This window comes from Brassica napus, chromosome C4 (assembly GCF_020379485.1).
Source record: "Brassica napus cultivar Da-Ae chromosome C4, Da-Ae, whole genome shotgun sequence".
NCBI classification, from domain to species: domain Eukaryota; kingdom Viridiplantae; phylum Streptophyta; class Magnoliopsida; order Brassicales; family Brassicaceae; genus Brassica; species Brassica napus.
The window spans coordinates 56,110,670-56,127,475 of NC_063447.1; the positions used below are offsets into that span (position 1 = coordinate 56,110,670).

General features: G+C 37.9%; 1 protein-coding gene, 1 long non-coding RNA gene and 1 pseudogene across 2 annotated transcripts; all 3 read right to left on the reverse strand.

Moving 5' to 3' along the window:
* Positions 1–219: 219 nt before the first annotated feature.
* On the reverse strand, positions 220–4,002 carry LOC106427633 (annotated as a pseudogene).
* Positions 4,003–5,154: 1,152 nt separating this feature from the next.
* LOC125585606 lies at positions 5,155–7,272 on the reverse strand. The gene is made up of 2 exons (XR_007322587.1): positions 5,502–7,272; positions 5,155–5,306 (listed from the first exon to the last, which is right to left on the reverse strand). It is a non-coding gene; the product is annotated as an uncharacterized LOC125585606 (long non-coding RNA).
* Positions 7,273–11,457: 4,185 nt separating this feature from the next.
* LOC125574963 (receptor like protein 24-like) lies at positions 11,458–15,704 on the reverse strand. Its single transcript, XM_048754962.1, has one exon. The coding sequence runs from the start codon at positions 14,253–14,255 to the stop codon at positions 11,610–11,612; it is 2,646 nt and encodes an 881-aa protein (XP_048610919.1). The 5' UTR covers positions 14,256–15,704; the 3' UTR covers positions 11,458–11,609.
* Between the last annotated feature and the right edge of the window lie 1,102 nt (positions 15,705–16,806).

Genomic DNA, 16,806 nt, shown 5'->3' on the forward strand with positions numbered 1-16,806 from the left:
AAGATGTTTTATATAAAAGTAATTTCTACAAATTGGCATATGTTTTTTAATAAAATTAGTTCAGGATAATAATTAAAAATACATAGATATTTTAATGTGTGCGCCTTTACTAATTGGTACTGACATATTTGAAATTTTATTACAATTAACTTATAATTTAAAAAAAAATATATAACGTACAATGATTTTGTAACATATGTATTTTCTCAAAAATAATTATATAAAATGTGGCAAATTTATTTTTATAAAATGAATTTTCGTGCGATATCGCACGGTTTCCTTACCTAGTCATAATTAATATTAACCAAACAATTAATTTAGTTAATATTCCAAAACTAAAAAAACAATTAAGCTCTCTCCTTTATAAAAAAAAAAACAAGTTTCCTGGAGAGGAAGACCACAAAGGCCTGCATTCCCTTCAAATGAAGATTTAGGTTGCCCCATAATCTGTGTTCCTTGTGGTATTTCACCCTTGAGTTGGTTGTGAGACACATTTATGTACGCCAGAAAGGAGAGGGTCCCAAGTCCACTAGGAATTGTCCAAGAGAGTTGGTTGCTTGATAGGTCTAGTGACTCGAGCTTCTTAAGATTGGCTAGAGACAGAGGAATATGACCTGTGAAGACGTTGTCTAAAAAGTGGAGTGCAATCAATTCTTTTAAAAGACCAATAGATTCAGGAATCTGTCCTTCAATTCTATTCCCAGAAAAATCAATGGTTGCGTAGGAATTAAGGATCCTCTCTTGCTCCATTGATAGACCTTTGTATCGCAAATCTATAGTCTCTATAGTGGTAGTGTGTAACATCCCATGATCAAATTCTTCTTGTACCATATATAGACCACCATCCTCATTCATCGTAAGTGAAGCTGCTTTCCAATTGACAAAATACATTGGTGGTAAGCTTCCAGTAAACTTATTATCAGATATCTCAAATATTCGTAGCTCCGAAAACCCGAGAGGACCTTGATCAGGAGGAGATATAGAACCATATAACTTGTTTGAACTGAGGATAAGGACTTGCAAATTCGGTAAAGCCTTGAGCCAGAAAGGAAATGTGTCTTCAATCATGTTGTGGTCAACAACTAGAAGCTCCAGAGATGAGCAATTTAGAAGAGATCTTGGAAGTTTCCCGGTGAGTAGATTGTGTCCAACGTCAAGTGTCTGTAGAGAAGCACCGGTATAAAAGGCTTCAGGAATATTTCCTTCCAAGTTGTTCTTCCGAAGACTCACAGCCGTCAAGTTACTCAAGCATTGAGGAATTGGACCAGTGAGGTTGTTCTAACCTAGCATCAATTGCGTGAGAGATCTATAGTTGCAGACTGAAAGAGGTATGCTCCCTGTGAATCTATTGCCTGACGCATCAAAGATGTTGATAGAGACTGGCAGAATAGGAATTGCTCCTTCAAAGCAGTTTTTCCCCATAACTAAAATCTTCACCGATGAATTTACCAAAACCAGTAATCGAATTATTTGTGACAATCACTGAGGTAAGACGAGGAAGGTTTCATAACCACTCCGGTATTTCCCCTTTGATTCTATTGCTGTTCAATGCTATAAACTCCAACTTCTCAAGCTTCTTTAAGATATTTGGGAACTCGTTGATGCCGCAACCTTGTAACAACAACATCTCCAAGTTTGTTGGGATTTTTGAATTTGTATCTAAACTGGCCGGATATATAATGTTACCCGAAAGATCAAGGCGCTGCAAAGATTTGAGAGAGAAGAGGCTTAAGTCAACTGGATAGCTTGTGTTAAGGTATGAAAGTTCAAGAACCTTGAGGTTGTTGAACGTTGAGATAGGCCCTATGACTTTTCCTTTAAAATTGTTATGCCCAAGGTACAGGTACTCAAGCCTAGATGGGGTAGAGGAGTTATAAACTTCAATAGAACCGGCCGTGAGATTGTTTACCCTCATATCAAGACGTGATAAGGAAGGCATGGTGAAGAGTGAAGAAGGAATGGTTCCAGAGAAGAGATTATGATTGATATCAATAACTGAGAGCATTGTTAGATTTTGAACAAGTGGGAAACTACCAGTGAGTTGGTTGTGGTGAAGGTACAATTCCTTTAACGAGGTTAGGTTACTAATTGTGGGAGGAACTTTCCCGAAAAAGTCATTAAAGAGAAGAGACAAGACCTCTAATTTGTTGAGATTTCCAAATTCATAAGGAATTGAGGAACTCAAGTTGTTGGAACCTAGATCAAGGTGACGGAGGTGGTGCAACTTAAACAGGCTACTGTTGGAATTTAAAGTTCCTGAGAAGTGATTATTAGAAAGGTCTAAAACCGAGAGCTTTACAAGGTTCCGTATAGGTGGGAAACTACCGGTGAGCGTATTTTGGGAAAGGTTTAAAATGGAAAGAAGGCTTAGGTTATTAAATGAGGAAGGAACTTGGCCTACAAAGCGATTATTGGAAAGAGTTAAGACCTCTAACCTGTTGAGATTACCAAATTCTGAAGGAAGTGAAGATGAGATGAAGTTGTTTTGATTGAGGTCAAGGTGACGAAGATGATGTAATCTGAAGAGGCTACTATTGGGCTTTAGCGTTCCACTGAGACAGGCACTGAGTTGGAGCATTGTGATCGCACCGGTCGAGTTATCGCACCAGACTCCATTAAAGGGATCACTGAGGTTGCAGTGGCTGCTATCAAACTCGTTCATGAACTCAGTCAGAGCTTGAGTCTGATGGGGAGGACAAGCAACATAGCTATTATCATCTGTGTTTAAATTGAAGAAGCTTGAAGGGGAGACGCAACCGAGCAAGATTAGCGAGAGAAAGTTCAAACGCAAACGGGATTCAAACATTGTCTTTATGAAAAGTATTAAAGAAGAATTATTTTGGTTTAAGAAAAGTGAGAGAGAAGGTTAGCTGAATAAATAATGATATGTAGGTTTCAACTGGAGCTATGTTAACCACACAACTTTACTTGGAAAAAGATAGAGCTGAGGAAAGTCATCAGTTTGAAATTTTCTCACATATTTTCAAACTTAGCCATTATGGCGTATAGCTAACAGAAGATCCTACGTGTGTAATGTGGTGTGGATTTACGCAGTATATATATATATATTTTTTTATTTTTTTTTTAATTAAATGTTAAATTTAAGGGATCTTAAATTTAATTCAAAAGAAAAAGTTATTTTTTACATCAAGTGTGACCTTTCTATAGAATTCAAAATAAATTATATCCTTTTATAACTATATCCCAACCTCCATTAAGCTTTCTTCTATTTTGTGCTAAACCGATAACGCATACCTCCTTCAAACTTCTTGTCTTCCTTATAATGGTGAATTTAACGCAGTACATCTTTTGTGATTCTTCTTTCTCCTATGGTGTTTTCGAGATTCCTGGAAGTTTTGTGGACTGAGTAGTATGGGCCTTAAATACAAGAATAATAAGAGTCTCTAAGATTTGCTCAAAAAAAATAAGAGAGTCTCAAACATGAGTAAATCCATGATGTTGGGGTTTACTTATATATAGGCTTGGTCTTTGTGCTCTTGGTGATCACATGTTTTTTTTTGTAATCTTGAATCGAATGTTGGGTTTTTGCTGTTTCCTTCAATCTCCTAAATTTTCTTATTAGGGGGAAAACATTATATTAGATCTTTGTGCTCATGGTGATAGAAAATTCACTCTACTTATTTGATAGAAGACGAAATTAAACAAAGTATTATATTATAACAGATCGTATGGTAATGCTTTAATACAAGACCACAACTTCAAGGAAATTTCAGACTCAAACTGAAACAGTTTAAAGATATGCAAAAAAAAAACACAAAGAAATGCTTCAATGGAAGATCAGCTACTTGAAAAGCACATAAAGCTCAAACTCAAAACTGGAATAATCCTTGACAAATAGTCCCTGGCAGTTGGTTGCAACTTGCAAGCTCTAGTGACTCAAGCTTGGCGAAAGACAGGGGAATATGGCCTGTGAAAATGTTGTTCGACAAGTTGAGTGTAACCACTACTCCTTCAATGGTTTCAGGAATCTGTCCTTCAAGTTTGTTTTGGCGGCGTAGAAAGTAAAGACACATGTGTGCCTCCATAAATATGCCTATTTAATGAAAATCTCTAGTATTCCACATACATAAATCATATTGGGTGTAGACACTGTTAGTGTAATTCATATATAAACCCCCATCGTCATTCATTGTAAGTGATGATGCTTTCCAATTTATAAAATAAGTTGATGGCAAGCTTCCATCGTACTCATTATCAGATATCTCAAGTATCAACAGCTTAGGAAACCCCAAAGTACCCTGACAAGGAGGAGATATAGAGCCATAGAATTTGTTTGGACAGAAAGACTTGCAAAATTTTGTAAGGACTTGAGCCAAAAAGAAAACTTGTATTTGTTCTGTGGTGGTTAACACGTAGAAACCTGAAAGATCTTCTTTCGTCACCATTCTTGCTTCTGCCATTTTACTTAGTAGAAAAAAAAACAGAGATGCATACGAAAATGATTGCAAAACATTCACTATTCTTACTTTATACGAAAAGAAATAGTACAACGTATCAGATAATCATACAAAAAACATCAACCACTTGACATACACTGAAGGATCATACTCAAAACTGAAAACATTCCTAACGGATTATGAACTTGTTCCGACCAATTATCTTGACAAGCCACTCCGGTTTGTACGAAGCAATAACTTGTGCTATTGCCAATCCAAGCAACACTCCAGGTCCATACCCTATTGTAGGGATGTTAAGATGGGTTTAGGTTCGCAAGTTTTTAAAGGGTTCTGAAAAAAAAAAATGCCCATTTAGACTCATTTAACTAGTCGGGTTTTAAATGGGTAACCCTCTTAAGACCCATTTATTAAATGGGTTTTCGCTAAAATAAACTGAAAATCCGTTTAACCCATTAATGTTTTTTTTTGTATTTTAAACGTTGTCGTTTGGTTAAGGACCTTAAAGTTTTTTTTTCCATTTTCATCTTCTCCTTCGTTGATCAAATCGCCTCCGATCTCCACTGCCTCTCAACTTCTGAAACTTCCGCTGAAGCGTAATCTCCACCGCTTCAACTTCTGAAACCCATCGTCTCCGATCAAGTTCCGTTTCTGAAACCCACTCCCAACTCTAGATCGGTAACTACTCTCTTCTCCTTCGATTCCTATTGTTCATATAAATTGATTTTTTTGAACTTGATTTCTTTAGCAAAATTGCATATTTCTCTAAATTAAGCAAACCCATGAGAAAAAAATTGCATATTGTTCACATAAATTGCATATTATATTTGTTATGTATCACTGTGTGGATTACGCTTTGTGCCTGTGTAATCAAGTTATCTTCAATTTCATCTGCAATCATATAAAAGTTTAGTTTTATTAGATCTGCGAGATGAGATGAGAGTTGATGTAGATCTGAGTTCTACGGGTCCTTACTAACCAGATCTACAAGAACAAGGGTTGGTTTCCACCCAAACCCTAGATCAGAGATCAAGAAGAAGAAAGAGATAGGAGAGATCTAAAAGAGAGTGTTTACGGTTTCCTTACCCTCACTAGTTGCTGGATCTAGAAGAAAAATAGTCAAGAAAACGACGATAAGGGATCGAAACACGGCGAGATCTCCTCTCCGGTGAGATTACACGGTCGCCGGCGGTGCTCCGGTGACTCGTGGTGGCTCCGGTGGAGGTTAGGTGGCCGGCGGCTGCTCTCTCTCCAAATGGGTAGGGCTTCGCTGTGTTTTGACTTTGTGGAGAAATACCTAAGGGCGGCCTCCTTTTTATAGAAGAGGAAGGGGAAAACCCTAGGGTTTTCTCTACATGGGCCAAATCATTGCGGGCCTTGTCATTAAAAATTGGGCTCGGGCCCGGGATATGACAACTCTCCCCCACTAAACAAGAATTCGCCCCCGAATTCACGTCAACCTCCGCTGGTACCTCAACACTCGAAAACAACTCTGGGTAAAATGATCTCATCTGTGACTCTGGCTCCCAAGTCTCCTCACATATTCCATCTCTTTCCCAGCTCACACGGATCATCATGGTCACTTTCCCTTGGACATCCATGTCTTTAATCTCTGAAACTTTAACTGGTTTGCTTTGAGCTGTTAAATTGCGACTAACATGGTGGTTGCTGTAAAATCAACTCTGGTTCCCGAACAAATTTTCTTAGAACTGACACATGAAACACATTGTGGATATCCGATAACTCATGCGGTAACTCAAGTCGATATGCTACTGCTCCAATCCTCTCAATGATGCGATACGGTCCTAAAAATCTTGGCTTCAAATTTTTCAACTTGCGGTACTCGGTAGGTTCTCATTTTGAAGTATACTTCATCTACTACTTCAAACTCCAAAGCTTTTCTCCTCTGGTCAGCATAGTTCTTGTGCCGATCATGAGCCTCTTTCAGTCTAGACTTGATCAATTCCACCTGCTCTATGGTTTCCTTAACCATGTCCGGCTCTAAATCTCGTCTCTCCTCCACTTATGTCCAACATAGTGGAGTTCGACATGGTCTCCCATATAGAGCCTCATATGGAGACATTCCAATGCTCGAATGATAGCTATTGTTGTAGGCAAACTCTGCCAATGGTAGAAACTGGCCCCATTTTCCTTCCCAATCAAGTACACAGGCTCTTACATTACATGAAATATGAGTATTAATAGCATCAAATTATAGCGTTTATGACAGTTCTGCTATTGTATACCAACACTTACTTTTTCTATAGCGTTTGTTAATTTAAAACGCTATATTTGTTACTGTGGGAAAATATTTTTTTTTGCCATATTAATTTGCTAGGCGTAGACTCCAACACTTGGAAAAAATAAATATTTTGCCACCAAAACACTTGTCAGATTCACCTAAACGGCTTTGTATTGTTTCTCATAATCATAAACTGGAGTCTTTTCTCCACTCTCTCTCTCGAACTCATCCTCTCTTCAGCTCCATCTCTCCTCCGTCGTGTTTGCCGGTCAATTTTTTAATGGCTTCCACCTGACAAACCTCCAATCTTCGTCGTTCACTTTCTCTTTTTAATTCTTTCTTAGGGTTTTGATTTGGGGGTTTTTAGGTTTGGGTTTCGATTTGTCTTGACTATTTTTTTCTGGGTCTACACAGGTCTCGCCGAACTTTATACCGTCGAATCCTCCTCCCCCTCGCCGCCGTCACTCCTCACTTCCTCGCCTCACCATCAAATCTGCCGTCACCTCCGTTGGTTAGAGAGAAGCAACAGTTCCTGGAGCGTTTCAACTTCACCAATTCATCCTCTCGGGAGACAGCTTGCTAGTTTCTAAGTCTGGCCGGAAGACAATGATCATGGTTTGTTCTCTCATCTTCCATATCTCAGTTTGATAATTTAATACATTTCCAAGTCTTAGAAACACCAAAGTCTCTGTCTTGCTCTATTCTTGGCTAAAGTTTATCTTTTTGCCCTGTTTTGGGTTAAAGTTTGGCTTTTTCCATGTGCTTGTTTCATCTCTATGCTCTATATAATTTTAAGTCTTTGAGAAGGGAAGGTATGCCTTCTCCTTCACTCAGTAATTTGATGGTTTCTCCATGCTTTAAACTGTGGCTTTATATCTTCTATTATTACAGAGATGTAGACTACATGGAGAACCGCAGATATGATGAACGAAGTGATTATGGTGGTGGTTTGAAAGCTGGAAGAAGGCTTTCTTCTGGAACCTCTTCTAGCAATAAGGTAATACATCTTTTTGTTTTATTTTCTTCTTCTGTTGCAGAACGACATTGGGGAATCAAGCTGACTGATTCTTTAAAGTTTAATCTTTCAGGGAGACAAGGAGGATGTGTGTGTGTGTGTCCAGGGAGACGAGGATGATGTAAACGTGATTTGACTGAACAGAAAGAAAGCCAATGACGTTGAAATTCCATATGGATCCATAACCTCAAAACTTTCTAGACGTTCTTTAAGTATTATATGCCTGGGAAACTTTATATTTTGTTTTGTGACAAAGTTTAGAATGCGTGCATGATTATCTCTTTAAATATATATTGAATCTTCGTTTATGGATATGGATTAATTAAGCTCAAGGAGAACTAAGGTTTTTAAATATCAAAACGAAAAAACCATTACAAAACCAAGGAACAACGAATAAAATAATGCGAAATTGAGTATTTCGGAGATTGATGAATCATCAAGACATTTAGGGCAGTGGCAGGCAAAACCGTATTTAGATTTATATATAATTATAGGGTTTAAATCCCTGAACATAAATTTAAAATTTCAATCTATTCATTTCAATCAAAAACTTAAACTTAATCATTTTAAAAATCTATCTCAAATTTAAATCTAAACCTCAAACACTAAATCTTAAATCTACACCCTAAACCCCAAACCTCAAACTTAAACTCTACATACAAAGTCATAAATCTAAGTTTTTCAAATTTATATTATAAATTTTAAACTTAAACTCCAAATATACTCTAAAACTCAAATCATGTTTATAAATCTAAACACTAACACTAAAACTTTAATAATTTAAATTCAAGATGTATACTTTTCCAAACTTGAATATAAAACCATAAGTATAACCTCAAACTCTAAACCTTATATATACATACTTCAAACCATATATCCATACTTAAAATATATACTTAATAATTTTAACATTCATACTCAAATCCTTAACTCTACAACTCTATATTATGAACATATACATTTTAATATCAAACCCATAACCATAAACCACAAATCATATTATTTTTCCTATTGGTTCATTTCACAAAGGTGTGTATCTTTTAATTTTTAAGTTAAAGTATATATATTTTTAATCCTAAAGCTTAAATTACAAATCATTTTTATATTGTAACTTCCAAAATTTTAAACTAAACCATAGAGCAAGAAACAAAAACTACAAAAACAAAGGAAAAAATCTAATTAGTTAATACATAAATAATGTTAGCAAATATGAGCCAATTAAAAATAAGTGCGTGGATCACAATCTTAACCACTCATTAAATCGAATCTAAAGGTCCACAATCATTTTCTTCTGATTGGTTCATTTAGAAAAAAGGGGATCAATCATATTTAATCCTGATCGTTGATCAGTGTCGATCTAAAGGCTGAACTTAATCTATTTTAATTAATTGTTTTTAATCTTTTTTCTTCCTTCTCTCCTCTATCGAGACTTCATCTCTTTGGCTAAAAAAATTCGAGACTTCATCTCTTCATCTTCTCTCTTCTCTTCTAATCTGCTTCTTTTCATCTCCATCAATGAAAAACAAAGATATCAATCACCGATGGTAAGATTTAATGTTATTTTTTTCGTCTCTTCTACTCATCTATTTTTAGTTTTGTTTTTGTTTGTTTCCAGATCTGCGAAAATGGTACTGTGATAACTAAAAGTTGGTGGTGTGACGAGTTAGTGGTTGGCGAGAGAGCAAGATGACGGAGACATAGCTAAGGGCATGACTGGTCGCTACATCTCTGGCCGACGTCTTGGTGGTCACAGAGAGAGGTAGGGTTCTGCAGTCTCATTGTACTATGTATTGCTTTGAGTTCTTGATTTGAGGGATTATAAGACATAGCTACTTGCGAGAACGTTGATGGCTCTCTATTTTTGAATGGTGTTGCTGATTTCAATACAAATTAAATTTTTCAGATTGTGGAGAAGATGATTGAAATGATCGACTCTGGTTGTGATTAATGATTGCTCTGATCTTTCATCTTTTTTTCTTCAGTATGACCAGTCTTGCCCTGTTATGGAGTTGTTGACAAGTTCTTCTTGGGAGTTTCTACTCAGCCGGGTATGTTGTTAAACTTTTTTGATGATTTACTTCTAATCTTCGAGTTTAGAGTATTAATATCCAAGTTCCATTACTTGTAGGTTGGTCATAATTTAATGGTTTATCTACTACAACAGACATCGATAACACCAGCAAGTGTGGACCTCCTCTATGTATCATGCTAAAGGGTTAGTCCCGAGCCGAGGTTCTTCAGACCTTGTCTGATGCTAATGCTGGACTTTCCAGAAAGAGAGGTACAAAAACTTTAGCTGTGACATCTCAGATGATGTAAGAGAACAGAGGCTTAAGTCGGAGATGGCAGAGAAAGCTAGTGGTGGTGGTGTAGGTGAAGCCAAACAAGAAGAAGAAGAAGAGAAGAAAGTGCCAGGAAGAAGGAGACGACGGAACTGCGATGGAAGGGAGACCGCAGCTTAGAGCTTTAGGTTTTGGTTTATTAGGTTTGGTTCAATTTTTTTGTTTATTTAGGTTTGGTTAATTAGGTTTTGGTTTAATATTTTGGTTAATGTATAAACTGATTTTATTTGTAAACAAAATTTAATTAATAAATAAAATTTAATTTTTAATTTTTGTTTTAATCATTTAAATATATTTAGTTGTTATAATATGATTAATTATTTTTATTATAAAAACTCGAAATAAATATTACATTTTAAAAAATAAAATCAATTTATTATTATAAAAATTAACAATTGCATAGAAATTAACGCTATTGTTGTTTATTTAACTATAGCATACGACATATCCGCTATCAAAAGTGGCGGACCTATTATAACGGGCGTTGTCAGAGCGTTTTAGGGAACACTATTATATCGAACTCATAGCGTTTAACGGCAGCTATTAATACTCACATTTCCTGTAGTGTTAGCATGTCCTCAAGCGTCTGTATCGTCCGCTCAGACTGTCCATCGGTCTGTGGATGATAGACCGTGCTAAGGTGTACCTTTGTACCTAGTGCCTTCTGAAATGTCTGCCAGAATGCTGATGTAAATTTTGGATCAGGGTCTGATACGATACTTATTGGCACTCCATGCAATCGTACCACAACTTCCAGGTACTTTTGCGCTAAACGATCTGCTCCATCAGTTTTTTTGATAGCTAGTAAATGTGCAGATTTGGTGAATCTATCCACAATCACCCAAATCTCGTTCTTCTTCTCAGTTGTTATTGGTAGCCCAGTAACAAAATCCATTGTCGCCATATCCCACTTCCATTCGGGTAATGGTAACTCTTGTAAAAGCCCGCTTGGTAATTGTCTTTCTGCTTTAACCATCTGGCAAGTCTGACACTGTAAAGTCCAAATGGCAACATCCCGCTTCATACCTTCCCAATGGTAATAGCGTTTCAACATCCCACCAGACTCCATTAAAGGATCAGTTTATTGTTTTAATTTTAGTATCAAAACGACTTCGTTTTGATACATTTCGGTTGATCAAGATAAATAAAACTAGTTTAATTCTAAACCAAACCAATTTACACTTCAGCATATGTGGAAAAATAAACCGAAATTAATTTCGATTATGAGTAATTAACCGCATTTTAATAGTTTGTGTGTGAAATTTAAAGTTTTGTATTAGTTGTCTCTATATCCCATTAGGTCTTAGACGTTTCTTGGCTTCTTCTTATCGGAGTGTGATCGATCTAATATTTGAATATAACTAACCCCACTACGAACACCTTTCACCATCTTCCTTGCTTTTGCCATTTTACTCAGCAGAAAAAAAAGAGATGCACATGAAATTGACTACAAAACATTCACCATTCTTACTTTATAGAAACAAAGCATCAGATAATCATACAACAAACATAAATAGATGCTTCCATACAAGAGGAATCACATAAAAACACTTGACATACATTGAAGGATCATACTCAAACTGAAAACGATCCTATCAATTTCTGCGCTTGTTCGGACCAATTATCTTGACGAGCCACTCTGGTTTGTATGAAGCAATGACTTGCATTATTGCTAATCCAAACAACACTCCAACTCCATACCCTATTGCCACGCCTTTCCAGTTCAACACTTCTTCATCTTCTTCTGAAGGTTGTCGTGTTGGTGGCGCAATAGTCCCAAAGCAAGTTTCTTGGAGAGGAAGACCACAAAGGCCTGCGTTCCCCTCAAAGGAAGATTTAGGTTGACCAGTAATCTGTGTTCCTTGTGGTATTTCACCCTTGAGATGGTTGTGAGACACATTTATGTACGCCAGGAAGGAGAGGGTCCCAAGTCCACTAGGAATGGTCCCTGAGAGTTGGTTTCTTGATAGGTCTAGTGACTCGAGCTTCTTAAGATTGGCTAGAGACAGAGGAATATGACCTGTGAAGAAGTTGTTTGAGAAGTTGAATGCAATCAAAGCTTTCAAGAGACCAATGGATTCAGGAATCTGTCCTTCAATTCTATTCCCAGAAATATCAATAGCTGCGTATGAGGTAAGCACCCTCTCTTGCTCCATTCGTAGACCTTTGTATTGCAAATCTATAACCTCTAAACTGTTATAGTACAGTCTACTGGAAGTAAATTTTATGTATTCCATATATAGACCACCATCTTCATTCATAGTAAGGGACGTTGCTTTCCAGTTGACAAAGTAACTTGTTGGCAAGCTTCCAGTGAACTTATTATCAGATATCTCAAATATGCGAAGCTCTGGAAAACCGAGAGGACCTCGACCAGGAGGAGATATAGAGCCATAGAACTTGTTTGAACTAAGGATAAGGACTTGCAAATTCGGTAAAGCCTTGAGCCAGAAAGGAAATGTGTCTTTGATTCTGTTGTGGTCAACAACTAGAAGCTCCAGAGATGAGCAATTTAGAAGAGATCTTGGAAGTTTCCCGGTGAGTAGATTGTGTCCAACGTCAAGTGTCTGTAGAGAAGCACCGGTATAAAAGGCTTCAGGAATATTTCCTTCCAAGTTGTTCTTCCGAAGACTCACAGCAGTCAAGTTACTCAAGCATTGAGGAATTGGACCAGTGAGGTTGTTGTTAGATAGCTTCAAAAGCGTCAGAGACCTATAATTGCAAATTGAAAGAGGTATGCTCCCTGTGAATCTGTTGTATGATGCTTCGAAGAAGTTGATAGAGAGTGGCAGAATAGGAATTGCTCCTTCAAAGCAGTTTTTCTCGATATCTAAATTCTTCAACGATGAATTTACCAAAACGTCCATTGGACCTTTGAAACCAGTAATGGAATTATTTGGAACAAACACAGAGGTAAGACGAGGAAGGTTCCATAACCACTCCGGGATTTTCCCTTTGATTCTATTGTCGGAGAAATCTATAAACTCCAACTTCTCAAGTTTCTTTAAGATATTTGGTAACTCGATGATGCCGCAGCCTGGTAGCAACAAAATCTCCAAGTTTGTTGGGATGACTGACTTTGAACCTAAACTGTCCGATGATATGCTATTACCGGAAAGATCCAGGTGCATCAAAGATTTTAGCGAGGAAGAGAAGCTTATATCAATTGGGTAACTTGTGTTAAGGAATGCAAGCTCAAGAATCTTGAGGTTGGTGAGCTTTGAGATAGGCTCAATGATTTTTCCTTCAAAATGGTTCTGCCCAAGGTACAAGTACTCAAGCCTAGATGGGGTAGACGAGTTAGGAAATCCAATAGATCCAGTGAAATCGTTTACTCTCAGATCGAGATCTGATAAGAAAGGCATATTGACTAGAGAAGAAGGAATGGTTCCAGAGAAATGGTTATCATTAAGATGGAGAACAGAGAGCATGGTTAGATTTTGTAAACGTGGGAAACTACCAGTGAGCTGGTCGTGGTGAAGGTACAATTCGGTTAACGAGGTCAGGTTACTAACTGTGGGAGGAACTTGCCCAAAAAAGTCATTGGAGGAAAGAGACAAGACCTCTAGTCTGTTGAGATTTCCAAACTCAGAAGAGAATGACGAACTGAAATTGTTGTACTCTAGATCAAGGTAACGGAGGTGAGGCAATTCAAAGAGGCTACAGCTGGGATTTAAAGCTCCTGACAAGTGATTATTAGAAATCTTTAAAAGCGAAAGCTTTGTTAGATTCCGTACAAGTGGGAAACTACCGGTCAGCTCATTATGGGAAAGGTCAAAAAGTAAAAGAAAGCTTAGGTTATTAAACGAGGAAGGGACATGGCTGACGAAGCTATTATTGGAAAGATTTAAGACCTCTAACCTGTTGAGACTGCCAAATTCAGAAGGAAGTGAAGATGAGATGAAGTTGTTATCAATGAGGACAAGGAAACGAAGATGATGTAACCTGAAAAGGCTACTGTTGGGCTTTAGAGTTCCACTGAGACAGTCGCTGAGTCGTAGCTTTGTGACTGCACCGGTCGAGTTATCGCACCAGACTCCATTGAAGGGATCACTGAGGTTGCAGTGGCTGCTATCAAACTCGTTCATGAACTCAGTGAGAGCTTGACTCTGATGGGGGCCACAAGCAACAAAACTACTATAATCGTATTTGAAAGTGAAGGAGCTTGAAGGGGAGACACAACAGAGCAAGACTAGCGAGAGAAAATGCAAACGCATACGGGATTCAGACATGGTCGTCATGAAAAGTATTGAAGAAGAATTGTTTAGGTTGAAGAAAAGTGTGAGAGAAGTTTGGTGGTATAAATACTTGAGCTACGTCTGTGACATAACGTCACCCAGGCAACTTGACTTGGAAAAAGTAGAGCTAAGTCCAGTCTTTGTATTGTAGCATGGAAAAGAAAATATGGCTAAGGGGCTAATTTCCATTCAAATCATGAAGGGAAATCCACGTTTGTTGATTTTTCTAGCGTATAACTCTGACTGGAATTGTTTAACAAGAAAAAAAAGTTGGATTGGAAACACATCGGTTCGAAATTTCTCACAAATGTTCAAAACTACATAAATCGGTTTAGCATATAACGATATGCACATAATGTTTGTCAAGTGTCAAGTTGCAGACCGGGTAACGTGAAGGACGGTCACAGACAAAGTGGTCACGTATATATTGGTTTAGCTAACAGAAGACCTTACATGTATCACACACTAAAGCCCATCATTATCAGCTAAGGGAACTAGAATCTTCATTAGGTCTGTGTAGTGTCGTGTGGAGATGTGTGAATTAGCGGATGTGTTTTCTGAGATTTCTGGAGCTTTTTTGGGCCAAGTAGTATGGGCCTTAAAATACAAGAAGATGATGAGTCGTGATCATTACTTTTCATCAAAATACATAATGAGATTTTCTGAGATGAGGAATGCTTCCGATTTGGAGTAAAACATAGAAATAATCCATGTTCGAAAACGCGGCCGCCTAACCGAGTAATCGGCCGCGTCGGCGGTGGTCGGAGCTTTGCCGTGGCGAGGTGAAGCAAATCGGAGCTCCAAGGCGGACGACTGCGTTTTGCCGTTTATCCAACTCGGTTGATGCAACAAATCTTATAAAATTTTGAATCCAACTTAGATCTATAAAGTTTAAGATAAAATGATTAAATAAATGATGAAACTGAGTGAAAAATCTGGGGAACAAAGTGGAGGCAGCCATTGTTGGAACTTCTGAAAACGTAGGTCAGAGAAAAGGAGACAATGCAGAAATTACAAGTTTGCCCCTCCTTTAAAAAATAAAGAAAATAAACAAAATACGCAACAAATCGGTTCGAACTCGGGCTCATTGATATCCAAAACAGGCCACTTACCACCTGAGCCGAGGAAACTTATTGAACTTTCATTACATACCTAGTATTTATCATATATATACACGTAAAAGCTTAAAAACTAGGCCCCGATTAATCCCCGTTTAATCCCCAATTTTTTATTAACTCGCTAGGCCCATACTCACCGCCCGACTAACGCCTAGCGTAATTTTGAACAGGGGAAATAATTGTATAGGCTGAATATTAGATAAGGACATAATCTTATTATACTTTTTCTTCTTCTTTCTTTATCGGTGAATCCAGCACCGAGACGTACGTTAAGTCCCATAATCATGTGCTTGACTTCTTGTTACTTTTAAACATCGGGACGGATCAACAATCTGTCGGGGAAAGTCACACGGCGCAGCGGAAATACTAATGGTCGTGTTCCCCTGACCTTGTGCGAACCTGTGAAGAAAATACTTCGACGATGGCAAGATATCAAAGTTGCGATAACTAAATGAGACACACAATTTTTACGTGGAAAACCTCCTCGATGTGAGAAGGAAAAACCACGGGACCGTATTCCACTCAAAAATCCACTATATAAATGGTATGAGTACAACCACGTCCTCCCTGTTCAACAGCCTGAACAAAACAGAGAGTCTAGCTACAAATAGCTATCTCCAACACAAACAACAACAACAAGAGAGCAGCAACACAAAGCTTCAAAACCGGCAGCAACCAAACGACCTCAGCTCACAAAGATTACGGCTTCGCGAAACTAGTCCAACCGTACAAATCTAAGATAAACAAGTCGACAATACCTCTGCCAAATTTCAGCTCAATAAGAGAAGATCTGACCGTTGGATTTACCAAACACCCAAGACTGCTCTGCTGAAGAACTATGGCGACCAGGTTCAAGAAAACCCAGACAATAGAAGATCCAACCGTTGAAATCCAAATCCCTTCGGTGAACCTCTAACCCACTGACTGAAGAAGCTTCCCACAAAATATCAGCTCGATCAGGATCCGTTTGATCCTCCAAGTCCAGTCTTGAAATCACCTTACGAGTTTTCTCCTTCTCTCTCTTTTTCTCCTTTCTCTCTCTTGTTTCTTTTTGTCAAAACTCTATTATTGTGTCTAGTGACAAAGGGGGAACATTAATGATTTCTTAAGTTCACCCCAATTGGTCCTCTCCATCTAGGAGGGACCCAACAAACTCCCCCTCCGACTAGATGGAAGAGACAGCCATTCCGGCTATCCCTCGGCATACTTCAAGCTTCCCCCTCGGCAAGGACTTTGTCATCATATCAGCTCCATTATCATCCGCATGAACTTTTGCAAGTTCCACTTCCTTAGAAGCAACCACATCACGTATCCAATGATACCTCCTCTGAATGTGTTTTGACTTCGAATGAAATGTAGAATTCTTCCCGAGACAAATAGCGCTTTGACTATCACAAAGCAACACATACTTTTCTTGCTTGAAACCGATCTCTTCA